We start from the raw sequence: 19,044 nt of genomic DNA, 5'->3' as shown, positions 1-19,044 counted from the left end.
GTATTCATCTGGCTAGCATCCTGTCAGTGTGTGAGAGAGTTGAGGGGTGTTTGGAAACTCAAATAGTATTTGCTGTGTGAGCAAGAATGAGACACGAAGGAGGCTGGGCGTGGCTTAGCTCAACTGTTCTGTAGTAAAGCTGCTTGCGGCTGTGAAAGTAAAACTGAAAGTGAAACTCCTCTCCTCTGCTTGTGTTTTTGCATTTGGAACGGATTTCTTTTCAGGTGGGGAGGGGGAGTAGAACTCCTTAGCATCAGAGCGTGTTAATAATAATATAGGAAATACTAACGCTCTGATGGTCATTTCGAAAAACCCTTTCTTAGTGAGCACCTAGAAGCCAAGAGGAACATCCGTGGCAAATTTCAAGTCTGTAGGCTTTACGGTTCTGGAGATTTTGTGATTAATGCGTGAGTGGTTTTCGCTTTTTATATATATATAAACGCACTCTCACACCACCACCCTGCCCAGATCAACTCTGTAGCCAAGACACTCATTTCCAGAACAAAACGCTTAGCTGACGAACAACACCTAAAAACCGAACTACACACCCTCACTAACGTACTCACATCCAATGGATTCCAAAGAAATAAGATCACCAACCTAATCCAAAAAGAAACCCCCACTAAAATCCAAGACAGAGAACAAGAAAACGGCAAGGCCCTCCTCCCATACATAAAAGGCACCACAGACAGAATAAGCAAAATCCTCCACAAACATAACATCAAGACAGCATTCTGCACAAACCGAAAAATATCCACCATCCTAAGGAACCCCAAAGACAAAATTGAGTTAGAAAATCAAGGAGTATATGAAATCCCATGCACCGCCTGCCCCACCACATACATCGGACAAACCAACAGACGAATAAGTGCACGCATAGAAGAACACAAGAACTCAGTCAGAAAAGAGGAACCAACTTCTTCCCTGGTCCAACACCTTAAAGCCACAGGACATGATATTGACTTTAAAAAGACCAGAACTATCGCCAAAACTGAACACTTTAACAACAGAATAATCAGAGAAGCCATCGAGATAGAAAAACGCCCACACAGCATGAACAAACGAGACGATACCTCCCGCCTACCAGCCATTTGGAAACCCGCCCTTATTGACAAACGAGTCCCTAACACGACGAATGACACCAGACCCACACTCACAAGTGCCACACCTGATGTCACCACCACACATCCACGCAGAAAGCAGACTCAAACCCACACTGATAATGAGCCACGACCAAGGACCAGAAGCCAGACCGCAGCTGCATCATTAGCCACTTTAAACCCCTCCAATCCATACATGAAGCAGACTGACACCCACCATGAAGAGCTCGCACGGCCACAAACACGAAGCCAAACAACAACAACGCAGCTCACCAGCTCAAATCCCCCTGCAACTCAGACTAAGCTGAGCACAACCAAGCCCCCACCCAAAAAGAACACAACCCCAGCCAATCAGAGCACAGCCAAGCCCCTAACCAATCAGAACACACCTCCACCCAATCAGAACACAGCCAAGTTCCCACCCAATCAGCTCACACCTCCACTAGCAGTTAAAAGGAAGAGACAGCTGCGATCTCACATTGCTCCTGGAAGCACGAAGCCGAGAACACCAGCCTGAAGATGACGAATGAGACTTCGTCGAAACGTCGCCAAGACACTTCCAATTTTACGTGGGAGAAGACCCGAATAACCAAAGACCTACATATATATATATATATATGTGTGTGTGTGTGTGTGTGTGTGTGTGTGTATGTGTATATATATATGTATATGTGTGTGTGTGTGTGTGTGTGTGTGTGTGTGTGTGTGTATATATATATATATGCATATTCTTTCTAGCCAGGTTCCACCTACGTAAGCTAAGTTGTTCCACAGCCCTAGTTCAACAACTTAGCTTACGTAGGTGGAACCTGGCTAGAAAGAATATGCACATAAAAGCCTACGAAAAAGAAAAAGACATATATATATATATATATATATATGTCTTTTTCTTTTTCGTAAGCTTTTATGTGCATATTCTTTCTAGCCAGGTTTTACCTACGTAAGCTAAGATGTTCTAAAGCCCTGGTTCTGTGAAATCTCATTCACAAGTTTCTGGGCTTTTTATTTCTAGCTGACAAACAGCAACTCTGTGTTGCTCTCTGGGAGACTCAGATAGCTATTTCTGCCTTATAAGGCGTCATCAGTGAGCCACACCCTCTTCTCAGGTATCCTCCCTGTAAAGGTACAATGTGTCTTTTTTCCTTTTTCGTAGGCTTACGTAGTTTATGTAGGTAAAACCTGGCTAGAAAGAATATGCACATAAAAGCCTACGAAAAAGAAACGTCGCCAAGACACTTCCAATTTTACGTGGGAGAAGACCCGAATAACCAAAGACCTACATACAAACACCCGCGAAAACCTGAGAAAACACACACACACACACACATATGTGTGTGTGTGTGTGTGTGTGTGTGTGTGTATACAGAATAAGATTTAAATAGAATAGAATAGAATAGAATAGAATAGAATAGAATAGAATAGAACAGAACAGAACAGAACAGAACAGAACAGAATAGCTAACTTTATTATCGCTTTGAATGTACACTAATCGGCATACATTAAAGTGAAATTTCGTTGCATCCAGCTCTCAAAAGGTCACCACCTCCAATATACACTACATTATGTAACAGAATAAATAAATAAATAAATGCAGAATTTTGCATCTGACATTTAAAGCCAGGATTTGGGGCCCTGAGAGTTTTTGCAAGGCCCGGGCTACCACCTCTCAACCGGCTGATGGGTTTTGGCAGAAAAAGGAAGAGAACGGTGCTTACATGAACTTACTGAGTATTTGAGGTCTGATATATTGACGTCCACTCCGGTCGACCGTTTCAGATTCTCGTCGTGTGAAACCACCACTTGTTCATCCTTGGTCAAATGGCAGTCAAGTTCCAACATATCGGTCCCCACATTGACTGCGCTGAAAGAGAGAACAATCTGGAGTTTTCCCTTCTCAAGTTCAGACCGATCACGCATGTACATACAGAGGAATTCAGAAAATAACAGATTAACAGGGTGGGAAGGGACCTTGGAGGTCCTCTAGTCCAACCCCCTCCTCAAGCAGGGGGCCCTATACCAGGGATCCCCAAACTTGGCAGCTTTAAGACTTGTGGACTTCAACTCCCAGAATTCTCCAGCCCAATGGTTGTCCAGTCTCTTCTTAAATACCTCCAATGATGGAGCACCCACCACCTCTGGATGCCAAGGCCTGGCTTTTAGTGAAGGCCGGTGCAGGCTTGGAAGAGGAAATCACCTGTTATCAGGTGATGCTGTGAGGATCTAGGGATCCTGGGAAGGTGATCAGCTGGTCAGGGTTCAGAGAGTAAAAGGATTCCCTTGTTGGAAATATGTCCTTTAAGATAAGTGGAATTCAAGTCTCAGAATTCCCCAGCCAGCCTGCTTTAAGATGGGTGGACTTCTACTCCCAGAATTCCCCAGCTAGCATGCTTTAAGATGGGTGGACTTCCCACAAAATTGGAAAAGTAAAGAGATTCCGACAGATGAGAATGTGATCAGAAAAATATTAGAATGTGCAGAAATGAATAGGTTAACAATTTATTTTATTTATTTATTTTATGCAATTTATATGCCGCCCTATCTCCGAGGACTCAGGGTGGCTCACAACGGTAAAATGCATAATTCCTTATTAAAACGATATAAAATTAAAACCCAATTTAAAATGCATTAAAAAACCCCCATCAGTCCAGGCTACAGAACAACCAGGTCTTCAACTCGCGGCGGAAAAAGCGAAGGTCAGGGGCCATCCGGAGATCCAACGGAAGTTGGTTCCAGAGGGTGGGTGCGCCCACAGAGAAAGCTCTCCCCCTGGGGGTCGCCAGCCGACACTGGCAATCAAAGAGAAGGAGCAAACTGAATATTATATGATGTGGGATTTATTTTATCAATGGTTAGAGAATAAATATGAAAGCTAAAAATAAAAGAAGATTAGTAAAATATAAGTTAAGATATAATTAAATATGTTAAGATGATGATTGATATTATGACTAGGCAGGGTGGATTTGATTTAAATCGAGTTGATTTAAATCACAATTTAAATCATGATTTAAATCACTAGTAAAAAGGCTTGATTTAAATCAACTCGATTTAAATCATAATTTTTAAAGAGCAACTGTCATCTCTGCTACTCCTTTGACCCACTGTTGACTCACCGATAGTCCCAGTGTTGCAGAATATACAGCCTCCTGCTACATAACTAAGCTCCATTTCATGCTGAATAAACTAAATTATTTATGTATCTTAAATAGAAAACTATCTTACCATAGATTTTTACCCCGTTTTTTATTAAAATAAATTTGATAAAAATCAAAAAAATCCGATTTAAATCAAAAAAATCCGATTTAAATCAAAAAAATCTGATTTTTTTTGATTTTTTTAAAAAAAATCATTGATTTTTATCCACCCTGTAACTAGGTATATACTTAATATACCTAGTCACAGGGTGGATAAAAATCAATGATTTTTATTAATATTAGTATTAATATTAATATTAATTAATATTAATTAATACTATTAATACTAATATTAGTATTAAGAATAGAGAATTAATACCAACACAATGAATATGTTTGTAATTTTTAATTGCTATTGCAATTATTGTAATTGTACACAGGCGACACTGTTTAATGGAAGATGAATTGTTTGTATTAAAAATAAAACAAAAAAACTTATAAAAAAAAAAAAGAATTCCCCAGTCAGCTGAAGTCCACACATCTTACAATTTGCCAATATCGATTATTTTAAAAAACAAATAGGTTCTATATGGGCAGTACAGGCAGTGCTCGACTTACGACCAGTCACTTAGCGACCGTTCATAGTTACAACCAGCCAAAAAAGGGGGGACTTGCCACCCAGATCCGAAGATCTAACAGCAGTGGTAATGTCATCAAACATCACACGTAATGCAAAGATCCCACAGTCACGCAACCACATTTTATCCTGGTTTTGCTGAAAACCAATACTTATTTCTGGGTTTGTTTTGGTTTTTTTGGGCAAAACTGCACCTACAGAGAACCACGGGTTCACTTAACAACCGTGATGTTTGCTTAAGGACTGCTGCAGAAAACGTCCCAGGAGACGACTGTAATGAGCGGGCTCCGTGAAGCTTGTACGTTGAGGCCTACGTGTAGTTCGGTTGCTGTTGTTCTTATCACCCTTTATTGCTTCCACTTCCAAGACGTTTGTACGATTTTTATGCCTTGGAAACGGGCTATTTTTGGTCGGCGCATCGCCCGAGAGGCTGCTAACTGCCCCTTGAGCCGTCCGCTTCTTCCAGGTACGAGCTGAAGCTCCCAAAGTGGGAACTGGTCAGGCTCATCAGCGTGAAGAGGTTTGCTCTGTAAACAACGCTGAAGGCTGAGAGAATAACCCAAAGTCCAGCGGCTCAAGACAGGAAGAAAAGTTTGATCCGAGATTTCTTCTCCAGACCTGATAACGATTCGAGCGGATTACAGGTAATCCTCGATTTACGACCACAGATTAACAGAGGAGTTGGAAGGGACCTTGTAGGTCAGGGGTTTCAGACTCAAGGCCCGGGGGCCGGATCCAGCCTGAGGGGTGCTTAGATCTGGCCCGCAGTGCCGCCATGGAAACAGCGGACTCGTCCGCGGTGCCTTTGCCGGCGAAAACGGAGCTCGAGAGGGCTGTACGTGGCTTTCCTGAGCTCTGTTTTCGCCGGCGGAGGGTTGCAGGAGGCCGTCACAGCTGAAAACGGAGCTCGGGAGCCTGTTTTCGCTGGCGGAGGGGCTATCAAAATAAACTAAAAAACAAAACAAAAGAGAAATTTCTCCTTAGTTCTAAGTTGCTTCTCTCCTTGATGAGTTTCCACCCATTGTTTCTTGTCCTGCCTTCAGGGGCTTTGGAGAATAGCTTGACTCCCTCTTCTTTGGAGCAGCCCCTGAGATACTGGAACACTGCTATCATGTCTCCCCTGGTCCTTTTCTTCATTAAATTAGACATACCCAGTTTCAACACTGAGAACGGCCTGTTTGCCAGTTCATAGGAAAACTGCTAAAAAAAAATATATCAGGATTCCTTCTTCAAATACTGGTATGGATTTTATAGAACTGGACATATTGGTAGCCCTCAACTTACAACGGTTCATTTAGTGACGATTCCAAGTTACAACGGCACTGAAAAAAGTGACTTAGGACCATTGTTCACGCTTGCAGCCATTGCAACATCCCCACGGTCACATTATGAAAATTCAGACCCTTGGCAACTGACTCGTATTTATGACGGTTGCAGTGTCCCGGGGTTACGGGATTTCGTTTTGCGACCTTCTGACCAGCCAAATTAATGGGGAAAGCAGATTGATTTAACAACCGTCTTACTAGAAGAGCCAGGGTGGCGCAGCAGTTAGAATGCGGTACTGCAGGCTACTTCTGCTGACTGCCGGCTGCCTGCAATTTGGCAATTCGAATCTCACCAGGCTGAAGGTTGACTCAGCTTTCCGTCCTTCCGAGGTGGGTAAAATGAGGACCCAGATTGTTGGGGGCAAAAGGCTGATTCTATAAAAACTGCTTAAAGAGGGTTGTAAAGCCCTGTGAAGCGGTATATAAATCTAAGTGCTATTGCTATTGCAGATTAACTCTGCCCACTGCCAGCAGTTTGATCCTGATTGGCTCAAGGTTGACTCAGCCTTCCTTCCTAGGTGGGTAAAATGAGGACCCAGATTGTTGGGGCAGCAATAGGCCCACCTCACAGAATTGTTACGGGTAAAATAGCCATGGTGGTGCAGTGGTTAGAGTGCAGTACTGCAGGCTACTTATGCTGACTGCCAGCTGACTGCAATATGGCGGTTCGAATCTCACCAGGCTGAAGGTTGACTCAGCTTTCCGTCCTTCCGAGGTGGGTAAATGAGGACCCAGATTGTTGGGGGCAAAAGGCTGATTCTATAAAAACTGCTTAAAGAGGGTTGTAAAGCCCTGTGAAGCGGTATATAAATCTAAGTGCTATTGCTATTGCAGATTAACTCTGCCCACTACCAGCAGTTTGATCCTGATTGGCTCAAGGTTGACTCAGCCTTCCATCCTTCCGAGGTGGGTAAAATAAGGATCCAAATTGTTGGGGGGGGGGGCAATAGGATGACTCTGTAAACCGCATAGAGAAGGCTGTAAAAGCACTGTGAAGCGGTATATAAGTCTTAAGTGTGATTGCTTGCAAAGGGAGGGAGGGAAGAAAGGGAAGGGAAGGGAAGGGAAGGGAAAGGAAAGGAAAGGAAAGGAAAGGAAAGGAAAGGAAAGGAAAGGAAAGGAAAGGAAAGGAAAGGAAAGGAAAGGAAAGGAAAGGAAAGGAAAGGAAAGGAAAGGAAAGGAAAGAGTAGTGGTGCAGTTGTTATAATGCAGTATTGCAAGCTAACTCTGCCCACAGCCAAGAAGCTCGATCCTGACTGGTTCAAGGTCGACTCAGTCTTCCATCCTTCCGAGGTCGGTAAAATGAGGACCCAGATTCTTGGGGGCAAGAGGCAAACTCTGTAAACCGCTTAGAGAGGGCTGTAAAGCACTGTGAAGCAGTATATAAGACTAAGCGCTATTGCTATTGCTACTAACTTAACAATTGCATCAATTCTTTTAATGACGGGGGCCAAGAGAGGTCATAAAACGGGTCAAAATTCTCTTAACTGAATTGTTTTAAGCAAAAATGTTTTTGCTTCATTTCTTTTTGTTAAGCTTAGCAACATAAATTGGGCTCAGCTGTCCTTGTAAGTCAAGGGCAATCTGTGTATCACCTCCCCGCCTCCAGTGGTATTTTTAAGGGGATTTACACCACAAACGTGGCTACCTTCCTAGAAATGATCTTTTAGCGGCCTTAGAAGGCATGTATTTGAGCCTACATTTTGCTGCCATGATGATCCGAAGCTTTCAATAGCCCTATTCAGACCGAAAAGGATTGGCAACGCCAGGAGCTTGAAAAATAAGATCGTACTTTCTACGGTTAATACCGAGTACAAAAGAAAGAATTAAAGGAAAAGTGAAGAAAAAAAAAATATCAATCCCTTGTTATAATCTCAGCTCCCTCACAAAGAAACTGGAAGTGTTTTTTTTTTTTCCACCTGATTTACCGCAGAAAATACTCTGTTATTCGGATTAACTGTTCGATCGGAAAAGAGGTGTTTTAACAGTGATATTGAGCCTGAAATCTGGATCTTAAATGTTGCAATCTACAGCTGGTTCACTTTCACGGAAATCTGAAACGGAGTTACCCGCTGAGCGTGTAGGTTGCAAACTGAATTATCACGCAAAGCAATTACCATATTTTTCAGCGTATAAGACGCACCTTTTTCCCTGGTAAAAGGGGGTGAAAATTTAGGTGCATCTTATACACCGAATGTAGCCCCGCCCACCCACTGGCCCCCACCCTTTGGTCTCTGCCTCCCAGCAGTTACCTCCTTGCAAGCAAACAGCCAGAAAAAACAGCTCCTTTCAGTTTCAGCACAGCCTAATTAGCACAAGTTGATTGGATCAGCCTCCCGACTCTCCGCTGATTTGCTCTCAGCTGTTTTGCGCAGGGGTCAGCTGCTTGCTGCAAAGAAGTAAATTGCTGGAGCAGATTTTTTTCCCCCTTGTGCTAATCAAGCTATGTTGAAAACGAAAATGAAAGTAAAGCAGGCTTTTAGCTGTTTGCTACAACGAGGCAAAATTAGGCAGAGGCAGATTTCTTTTTCTTGTTTCCCTCACCAAAAAAGGTAGGTGCGTCTTATACTCTGAAAAATACGGTACCCGCCGAGGTCATTCTAAGCAAATAAGACGAATCCTGTTACACAAAGACCCGTTTTACAGATTTTGAGGATCTAGTTTTGGTCCCTATATTATAAAAAAAATATTAAAGGTGTAAAAAGGTCTCTATATTATTTTTAAAAAGAATTTAAAAAGAGTGCAGAGAAGAGCACAAAGAGGATTAGGGGACTGGAGGCTAAAACATATGAAGAACGGTTGCAGGGTATGTCTAGTCTGATGAAAAGAAGGACTAGGGGAGACATGATAGCAGTCTTCCAGTATCTCAGGGGCTGCCCCAAAGAAGAGGGAGTCAAGCTATTCTCCAAAGCACCTGAAGGCAGGACAAGAAGCAACGGATGGAAACTAATCAAGGAGAGAAGCAACTTAGAACTAAGGAGAAATTTAGAACAATTTTTTTTTTCAAAAAAGTTTTTATTTTTATTTCTCATAAACACATTTACATGTACAGTCATTTATCTATCATTTTTCATTCATCTTATCTTTTAACTTTCATTTTTCATTTTTACTTTTTTGGGGCTGCTCTTTTACCATTTATCCTTACCACAACCTTTCTTCTTCTCCTCCTCTTCTCTTCCATCCTCTTTCTCCTCCTACTTCCTTCGTTCTTCCTCTCCTTCTCTTTCCTACTTCCCTCCCCCCACTCCTCTCTTCTTTCCCCCTTCTAGCCTTCTCTTCTACTCCTCTTTCCCCTCCCTTTTCTTCTTCTCCTTTTCCCTTTCTTCTTTCTCTTCCTCTTCTCTCCTCTCTTCTCCCTTCCTCTCTCTCTCGTTTCCCTTTTTCAGTTCAATCTAGAATGGTTTTCGAGCAGCCCCGATTTTCTATGTATCTTTATTCTCATTTCAATTTCTTATTTGATTAATATTTATTTTTTATTTCATCATTGGTGTACGTTTTTATAATAATCTCACTTATTATAAAAAATGAAACTTGGAACAATTAATCAGTGGAACAACTTGCCTCCAGAAGTTGTGTCACTGGAGGTTTCGAAGAAGAGATTGGACAGCCCATTGTCTGAAATTATATAGGGCAGTGAAGGCTAACTTTTTTGCTGTTGCGTGCCAAAAGCACCCCGCCCTGCGCTTTCATGCGCGACCCCCCCCCGTGCGACCCCCGTTTTTGGCATGCGATGGCACGGTGGACCCAGTAGGCCCGTTTTTCACCTTCCCCCAGCTCCTTAGGCTTTCTTGGAGTCTGGGGAGGGTTAAAACAGCCTTCCCCACCCCCACGGAGTCCCTCCGGAGGCTGGAAACAGCCCGTTTCCCGGTGGGCCCGAAAATCAGCTGGCCGGCACGCACACATGCGCACTGGAGCTAAGCTAGGGCAATGCTCGCGTGCCCACAGATATGGCTCCATGTGTCACCTGTGGCACGCGTGCCATAGGTTCGCCATCATGGGTATAGGGTCTCCTGCTGGAGCAGGGGTTGGACTAGAAGATCTCAAATGTCCCTTCCAGCTCTATTCTGATTGATTGATTGATTGATTGACTATCTGTAGAGAATCTGAAGAGTAAGACTCTGGTTTGTAGAAGATGAAGGCAGTGTCTCTCTTGAGTTCCATTGCCAATAGATATATTTTACAAGGCCGTGTTGAAAAAAAAAATATAGGATTTTTGAGACTCCAAGGTTCCTTCCAACTCTGGTATTCTGTTAATGGCAACAGGTCGGTCTGGCGAGTCAAAGTTAGAACTGGAGGAACAAGCTTTGACAACTTCTGACCTTGATTCTAAGAATCCAACGGACTTCTCAGGTATTATACAGGTAGTTCTCAACTTACAACAATTTATTCTCCAAAGCACCCGAAGGCAGGGCAGGAAGCAACGGGTGGAAACTCATCAAGGAGAGAAGCAACCTGGAACTAAGGAGAAACTTTCTAACAGTGAGGACAATTAACCAGTGGAACAGCTTGCCACCAGAAGTTGTGAATGCTCCAACACTGGAAGTTTTTAAGAAGAGACTGGGCAGCCACTTGTCTCAAATGGTATATAGGATCTCCTGCTTGAGTAGGGGGTTGGATTAGAAGACCTCCAAGGTCCCTTCCAAACTCTATTCTGATTGATTGATAATCCTCGACTCATAACAGTTTGTTCAATAACTGCTCAAAGTTACAATGGCGCTGAAAAACGTGACTTACGACCATTTTTCACACTTACAACCCATTACGGCATCCCCATGGTTATGTGATCAAAATTTGGACAGTCGTTTTCAGGACGGCTGCAGTGTCCCTGGGGTCATGTGATCCCGTTGTGACCTTCTGACAAAGGTTCTGTGGGTGTGGCTTGTTGGGCGTGGCATTGTTTGGTGGGCGTGGCAGGGGAAGGATACTGTAAAACCTCCATTCCCACCCCAATCCAGGGGAAGGTTACTCCAAAATCCCCATTTCCTCCCCACTCCAATCCCCATTTCCTCCCCACTCCAGGGGAAGGTTACTGCAAAATCCCCATTTCCTCCCCACTCCAATCCCCATTTCCTCCCCACTCCAGGGGAAGGTTACTGCAAAATCCCCATTTCCTCCCCACTCCAATCCCCATTTCCTCCCCACTCCAGGGGAAGGTTACTGCAAAATCCCCATTTCCTCCCGATCAGCTGTGACTCCGGAGGCAGAGAATAGATGAGGGCGGGGCCAGTCAGAGGTGGCATTTGCCAGTTCTCTGAACTACTCAAAATTTCCACTACCGGTTCTCCAGAACCGGTCAGAACCTGCTGAAACCCACCTCTGAACTGCAGCAATTCACTTAACGGCAGTGGCAAGAAAGGTTGTAAAATGGGACAAAATTCCCCTGACCAATATCTCGCTTAGCAACAAAAATTATGGGTTCAACTGTATTCAAGGACTATTTACATCTGTACTGAATCTCTCCCGAGGTATATGAGCCACACAGTCTGGCACATTGTCTTGTTTGTTTATAGAACCATTCCCTTCACAGATGGATTCTGGGCGATGCACCATAAAATATCCAAACGTGAAATGAAAGTTAAAATTTAAAAAGAGGTGGAACACTTTTAAGTGGAGCAAAGTCTGCCTCCAGGGACAAAGTCTGCCTGGATGTTTCTCCTCGGAAGGTCCTTGGAACAGCCTGCTGGCCTTCTATTTGCACAAGTGTCACTCCCGAGGTCTTCTCCTTGAATACCCTATTTTTCGGAGTATAAGACACACCTTTCCCCCCCCCCCAAAAAGAGGGTGAAAATCTGGGTGCGTCTTATACTCCGAATGTAGCCCCGCCCAACTTCTCAAAGGGAGGTTTCAGAGGCCGAAAAAAGCATCAGAAACGAAGCTTCAGAAAAGAAGCCCCCAAACAGAGTTTCAGAGGCTTTTTTTTCTGAAGCTCTGTTTCGGAGGCTTTCGGAGGCAGGAAAAAAAGTTTTTTTCTGAAACAGAGTTTCAGAAGTTTCAGAGGCAGAAAAAAAAAAAGCAAGGCACAGAGCTCACAACCCAGGAACCTGTTGCTAAAATTCACCTCTGGGAACAGCTGATTGGGGGTATTCCGGGAGGCCGATCGACCCGCCAATCAGCTTTTTTCTTATTTTACTCTCCAAAAACTAAGGTGCGTTTTATACTCCGGTACGATTTATACTTTTAAAAAATACGGTAATATGGCAAGCAACAAAAGAAGAATCAGTAAAAGTTCTAACCAAACTAGGCTAACAAATCTGGAGAAAGACACAATAACTAAAAACATTCTAAATGTTTTTAGAATGGTTTTTTCAAAAATATATTGTGAGCCGCCCCGAGTCTCCAGAGAGGAGCAGCATATAAATTTAACAAATAATAATAAAATAATAACCAACATATCGGAAGAGGTTAATCTACATACCAATACCAAAGAAAGGAGATTGAACAGAGTACAGATAGTCCTTCAGAATAAAACCCTCTGAAAGAAGCTTCAGAAAAAAAGCCTCCAAACAGAGCTTCAGGAAAAAAAAGCCTTTTTTTCTGAAGCTCTATTTCGGAGGCTTTCAGAGGCAGAAAAAAAAAGCAATGCACAGACCTCACAACCAAGGAACCTGTTGCTAAAATTCACCTCTGAGAACAGCTGATTGGGGGTATTCCGGGAGGCGGATCCACCCACCAATCAGCTTTCTCCTTATTTTCCTTCCCAAAAACTAAGGTGCGTCTTATACTCTGAAAAATACGGTAATTGCAGATGAGATTGAAAACTAGAGCCAAGGCCTCTTTCCATGTTCCACCCACCAGGCTCCTAATCTAGACAATCATTCATCTCCGGAATGAAGTTTTTGATCTTCATTCCGGAGATGAACTGTAGTGGCAGTCCTCGACTTATGACCACAATTTCGGTTGCTAAGCGAGACAGCTGTTAAGTCAGTTTTGCCCCATTTTACAACCTTTCTTGCCACAGTTGTGAAATGAATCGTTGCAGTTGATAAGTTAGTCACGCTGTTGTTAAGTGAATCCGGCTTTCCCCATTGACTTTTGCTGGTCGGAAGGTCGCAAAAAGGGATCACGTGACTCTGGGACACTGCAACCGTCGTAAATATGAGTCAGTTGCCAAGCATCTGAATTTTTATCACGTGACCATAGGGATGCTGCAAAGATTGTAACTGTGAGAAACGGTCCTGTCGCTTTTTTCAGTGTCGTCGTAACTTTAAACGGTCACTAAATGAATTGTTGTAAATTGAGGACTACCTGTATTTATGATAACTGCTGGGATCACCAGTTGCGACCTTCCCAGCCATCTTCCCACAACCGAAGTCAACGGGAGAAGCAAAAGTTGCTTTAAAAAAAAAAATCGATTCATTTAACGACTACAGCGCTTCCTTAACAAATGTGGCCAAAAACAAACAAACAAACAAAGGTCGCAAAATTGAACCTGACTTGCTTACCAACTGCTTTGCTTACCGACGGACATTCTGGTGCCAATTGCGGTCGTAAGTCGAGGACCTCCGGCCGGTACCAATAATAGATGAGTAAATTCTACCCGAGGCTTGTAAACCGAGAACCAAGGTGATGCCTGCTAGGGAAACCTGAATTGAATGCTAAGCACCAGGGGACATTTGTCAGAAGGTCGCAAAAAGAGGATCAGACGACCCCGGGACACTGCATCCGTCGTAAGTATGAGTCAACTGCCAAGTATCTGAATGAATCTGGATTTCCCATTGACTTTGCGTGTCAAGGTCAGAAAAGACGATCGCAAGACCTTGGGACACAGCCAACCGTCATAGATATGCCAAGCAACGGTCGTTAAGTGTGAACAACGGTCACAAGTCACTTTTTTGAGGGCCGCTGTAAATTTGGACGGTCGTTAAACAAACGGTTGTTAAGTCGAGGACTACCTGTACTCATGGCATTAATATTTATATCTCTGTTGATTCATTTCTTAAATTTATACGCCGCTCATCTGGCTGTCCAAATTCATAGCCGATTTGATTGCAGAGCCCAAGGATTTATTTGCTGTTTAAATCTGAGGATTATCCCCTGGAGTGCAAAATATTACAACCACGTAAAACCGACGGCAAGTTATGAGGACTTCTGAAACCGTAAAAACACAGCCGAGAGGTCAGATGCACCAAGAGGAAAAAAAAAAAAAAGCAGTTTTGCCTCCGAAACAAAATCCGTCTTCTCTCCTAAGCTGCTCTACGGAGATGTTGATCCGAAATCAATGATGCTGGGCAAGTTGCAACTCGCACGCTGCATTTCTCTTTTTCCATAAACAGGAAAACACCTTTCCACGACACGATGAAAACTGCATTCGCCATCTAAGGCACGGAAGTGGGGAATAGAAACAAAGGAAGGAAACGCGGCACAGGGCAACCCTGGCCATGGAGGAGAAAAATCTCTCTCTGGAGGAAGAGCTGATAGTAGAGTAGAGTAGAGTAGAGTAGAGTAGAGTAGAGTAGAGTAGAGTAGAGTAGAGTAGAGTGAAGAATAGGATAGGATAGGATAGGACAGGATAGGAAATAGGATAGGATAGGATAGGATAGGATAGGATAGGATAGGATATAGAGTAGGATAGGATAGGAAAGGAGATAGGATAGGATAGGATAGGATAGGATAGGAAATAGGATAGGAAATAGGATAGGATAGGAAATAGGATAGGATAGGATAGGATAGGATAGGATAGGAAATAGGATAGGATAGGAAATAGAATAGGATAGGATAGGATAAGATAGGATATAGAATACAATAGGATAGGATAGGATAGGATAGGATAGGATAGGATAGGATAGGATAGGATAGGAAATAGGATAGGATAGGATAGGAAATAGAATAGGATAGGATAGGATAAGATAGGATATAGAATACAATAGGATAGGATAGGATAGGATAGGATAGGATAGGATAGGATAGGAAATAGGATAGGATAGGATAGGATATAGAATAGGATAGGACAGGACAGGATAGGAAATAGGATAGGATAGGATAGGATAGGATAGGATAGGAAATAGGATAGGATAGGATAGGATATAGAATAGGATAGGATAGGAAAGGAAATAGGATAGGATAGGATAGGAAATAGGATAGGATAGGATAGGATAGGATAGGATAGGACAGGATAGGATAAGAAATAGGATAGGATAGGAAATAGGATAGGATAGGATAGGATAGGAAATAGGATAGGATAGGAAATAGAATAGGATAGGATAGGATAGGATAGGATAGGATAGGATAGGATAGGAAATAGGATAGGATAGGAAATAGAATAGGATAGGAAATAGGATAGGACAGGATAGGAAATAGGATAGGATAGGAAATAGAATAGGATAGGAAATAGGATAGGACAGGATAGGAAATAGGATAGGATAGGATAGGATAGGATAGGATAGGATAGGAAATAGGATAGGATAGGAAATAGAATAGGATAGGAAATAGGATAGGACAGGATAGGAAATAGGATAGGATAGGATAGGATAGGATAGGAAATAGGATAGGATAGGAAATAGAATAGGATAGGAAATAGGATAGGATAGGATAGGAAATAGGATAGGATAGGAAATAGAATAGGATAGGAAAGGATAGGATAGGATAGGAAATAGGATAGGATAGAAAATATGGGATGGGATGGAATGGAATGGAATAGGAATTAGGAAAGGAATTAGGATAGGATAGGAATAAGAATAGAATAGGAATATAGAATAGAATAGAATAGAATAGAATACAACAGAACAGAACAGAGCAGAATAACAGAGTTGGAAGGGACCTTGGAGGTCTTCTAGTCCAACCCCCTGCTCAGGCAGGAAACCCCTATACCCGTGATGGCGAACCTATGGCAGGTGTGCCAGAGGTGGCACGCAGAGCTCTCTCTGTGAGCACACGCGCCGTCGCCAGTTGCTCTTCTGGTTTTGCAGCGCACTGACCAGCTGGTCTTTGCGGGCGCTGGATTGCCGGAAAATGGCCAAAACAAATGACCAAAAAACAGGCTGTTTTTCAGGCCAAAAAAGGCCCCAAAAACTGCCCGAAAATGGCCTGGAAACTGCCCAAAGAAGAGGCATGCAGTCGCCGGCCAGCTGATCTTCGGGTTTCCAGCGCACACACATGGACACATATGCATGCGCGTTCCGGTTTGGGAACTCGTTGCCGAAAAGGTTTGCCATCACTGCCCTATAGCATTTCAGACAAATGGTTGTCCGATCTCTTCTTAAAAATTTCCAGTGTTGGAGCAGCCACAAGTTCTGGAAGCAGGTTTTTCCCACTGGTTTAATTGTTCTACTGATCAATAGTCCTCGGCTTATGACTGCAATCGGAGCCTAAAATTTCCATTGCTAAGCGAGACGGTTGTTACATGGGTTTGGCTCATTTTATGACTTTTTTTTTTTTTTTGGCCACGGTTGTTAAGTGAATCACTGCAGCTATTAAGTTAATAAGCTCAACCCTTCCAAGACTGAGTGGCTGTGGCTCCCGGCATCCCGATATAGCCAGCTGACTCCATCGCTGACTATTGGGGGCGAGTCTTTGGCCCCCACGGAGAGGGCGCGCAATCTGGGAGTCCTCCTGGATACGCAGCTGTCCTTGGAGGAACATCTGACGGCTGTAACCAGGGGGACCTTTTGTCAGGTTCGCCTGATCCGCCAGTTGCGGCCCTTTCTTGACCGGGATTCCCTGTGCACAGTCACTCATGCCCTCGTCACCTCTCGCCTGGACTACTGCAACGCTCTCTACATGGGGCTCCCCTTGAAGAGCACCCGGAGGCTCCAACTGGTCCAGAATGCGGCCGCGCGGGTAATTACGGGAGCTGCATGGCGCTCCCACATAACACCGCTCCTGCGCGAGCTGCACTGGCACCCAGTGGTCTTCTGAGTGCGCTTCAAGGTGTTGGTTACCACCTTTAAAGCCCTCCATGGGATAGGACCTAGCTATCTTCGAGACCGCCTGCTGCTACCAACAACCTCCCATCGACCCGTGCGCTCCCACAGAGAGGGCCTCCTCGGGGTGCCATCAGCCAAACAATGCAGGCTGGTGACCCCCAGGGGGAGGGCCTTCTCTGTGGGGGCACCTACTCTCTGGAATCAGCTGCCCCCAGAGATAAGGAGAATCCAAGACCTCGGTGCCTTCCGCCGTGCCCTTAAAACTTTCTTTTTCCAGCAAGCCGGGCTGGCTTAACATATTTTTAAATATATATATATATTTTTTAATTTGATTTATATGCCGCCCTTCTCCGGAGACTCAGGGCGGCTTATAATGTGTTAAGCAATAGCCTTCATACTTTTGTATATTTTTATACAAAGTCAGTTTATTGCCCCCACAACTGGGTCCTCATTTCACCTACCTTAGAAAGGATGGAAGGCTGAGTCAACCTTGAGCCTGGTGAGATTCGAACCTGCAGCAATTTTTAATTGGTTTGTCATTTTAAATTGGGGCCAAATTAATATATATTCTTTTAATTGTTTTTAATGTTTGTATTGTATGTTTTTATCCAGCTGTAAACCGCCCTGAGTCCCTCAGGAGAAGGTGCGGTATATAAATCCAAAATAAAATAAATAAATAAAATAAAGTTAATCGTTAAGAGCCGGGGTGGCACAATGGTTAGAATGCAGTATTTCAGGCTAATTCTGCCGACTGCCAGGAGTTCGATCCTGCCCTGCTTGGGCTTGACTCAGCCTTCCGTCCTTCCAAGGTTGGTTAAATGAGGACCCAGATTGTTTGTTTGTTTTTTATTTTAAATATTTTATTAGTTTTAAAAGTAAAACAATGGACATTGTTCAATGTCTGTGGTTTCTAACATTTGCGTCTAAATCAAGTTAATAAGTAATCTATTCCTTGGTCTATATACAAATTTACATATCTCAGATATGTAACCCCGATTGTTGGGGGCAATAGGATGACTCTCTAAACCCGTGATGACGAACCTGTGGCACGTGGAGCCATATCTGTGGGCATGCAAGCATTGCCCTAGCTCAGCTCCAGCGCGGCCACCTGATTTTTGGGCTTTCCGGGCCCACCGGAAGTCAGGAAATGGGCTGTTTCTGGCCTCTGGGAGGCCTCGGGGTGTGTGTGTGAAGGCCGTTTTCGCCCTCGCCAGGCTCCAAAAAAGCCTCTGGAGCCTGGGGAGGGCGAAAAAACCAGCCTACCGGGCCCACCATGCCATCACGTGCCAAAAGTGGAGGAGCACTGGGGGGTCGTGTGCGGGGGGCAGGGCGCATTGAATTTTAGGTGTGGGCATGCACGCAGGCAACCCCCTCCCACAACCCCCACTTTTGGCACGCAACAGCAAAAAGGTTAGCCATCATTGCTCTAAACTGTTCAGACAGGGCTGTAAAGCCCTGTGAAGCGGCATATTATATAAGTCTAAGTGCTATTGCTAGTAACACAAGTTAAAAGGGATAAAATCTTACAAAAGCCCTGCAATTCTAACTACAGGTAGTCCTTGACTTACGACGGCAACGGAGGGACAGTCTTGGCTTCCCAATGATTTTGTTCATCAGAAGGTTGCAAAAGGACGTCATGTGACTCCAGGACACTGCAACCTATCATAACTACAGGTTGTCCTTGACTTACAACAGTGTTTTAGTGACCGTTCGAAGTTGTATCATTAAAACAGTGAGTTATAAGCCGTTTTTCACACTTACAACCATTACAGCATCCCCATGCTGTAATCAAAATTCAAGACACTTGGCAACTGGCTCATATTTATGACCATTGCAGCATCCCCAGGGGTCATGGGATCATCTTTTGCAACCTTGACAAGCAAAGCCAAAGGGGAAGCCAGATTCACTTAACACACGTGGCAAGAAAAGTCGTAAAATGGGGCAAAACTCACTTAACCAATTTCTCACCTAGCAACATCAATTCTGGGC

The 19,044-nt window shown here is 43.7% G+C and overlaps 1 protein-coding gene across 1 annotated transcript in view; it reads right to left on the bottom strand.

The window, feature by feature from the left end:
• Positions 1-19,044, bottom strand: part of GDPD1 (glycerophosphodiester phosphodiesterase domain containing 1) — a 54,749-nt gene that overhangs the window by 16,849 nt on the left and 18,856 nt on the right. The window contains exon 3 of the mRNA XM_070945044.1: positions 2,826-2,961. Within this exon, the coding sequence (XP_070801145.1) occupies positions 2,826-2,961 (136 nt within the window). The remainder of the gene's footprint in view (positions 1-2,825; positions 2,962-19,044) is intronic.

Source organism: Pituophis catenifer, unplaced genomic scaffold, assembly GCF_029215685.1.
Source record: "Pituophis catenifer annectens isolate HBS135680 unplaced genomic scaffold, rPitCat1.0.hap2 SCAF_1, whole genome shotgun sequence".
In the NCBI taxonomy this organism is placed as follows: Eukaryota; Metazoa; Chordata; class Lepidosauria; order Squamata; family Colubridae; genus Pituophis; species Pituophis catenifer.
The sequence above is the reverse complement of the archived record's forward strand: the minus strand, read 5'-3'. Positions and strand labels throughout refer to the sequence as shown.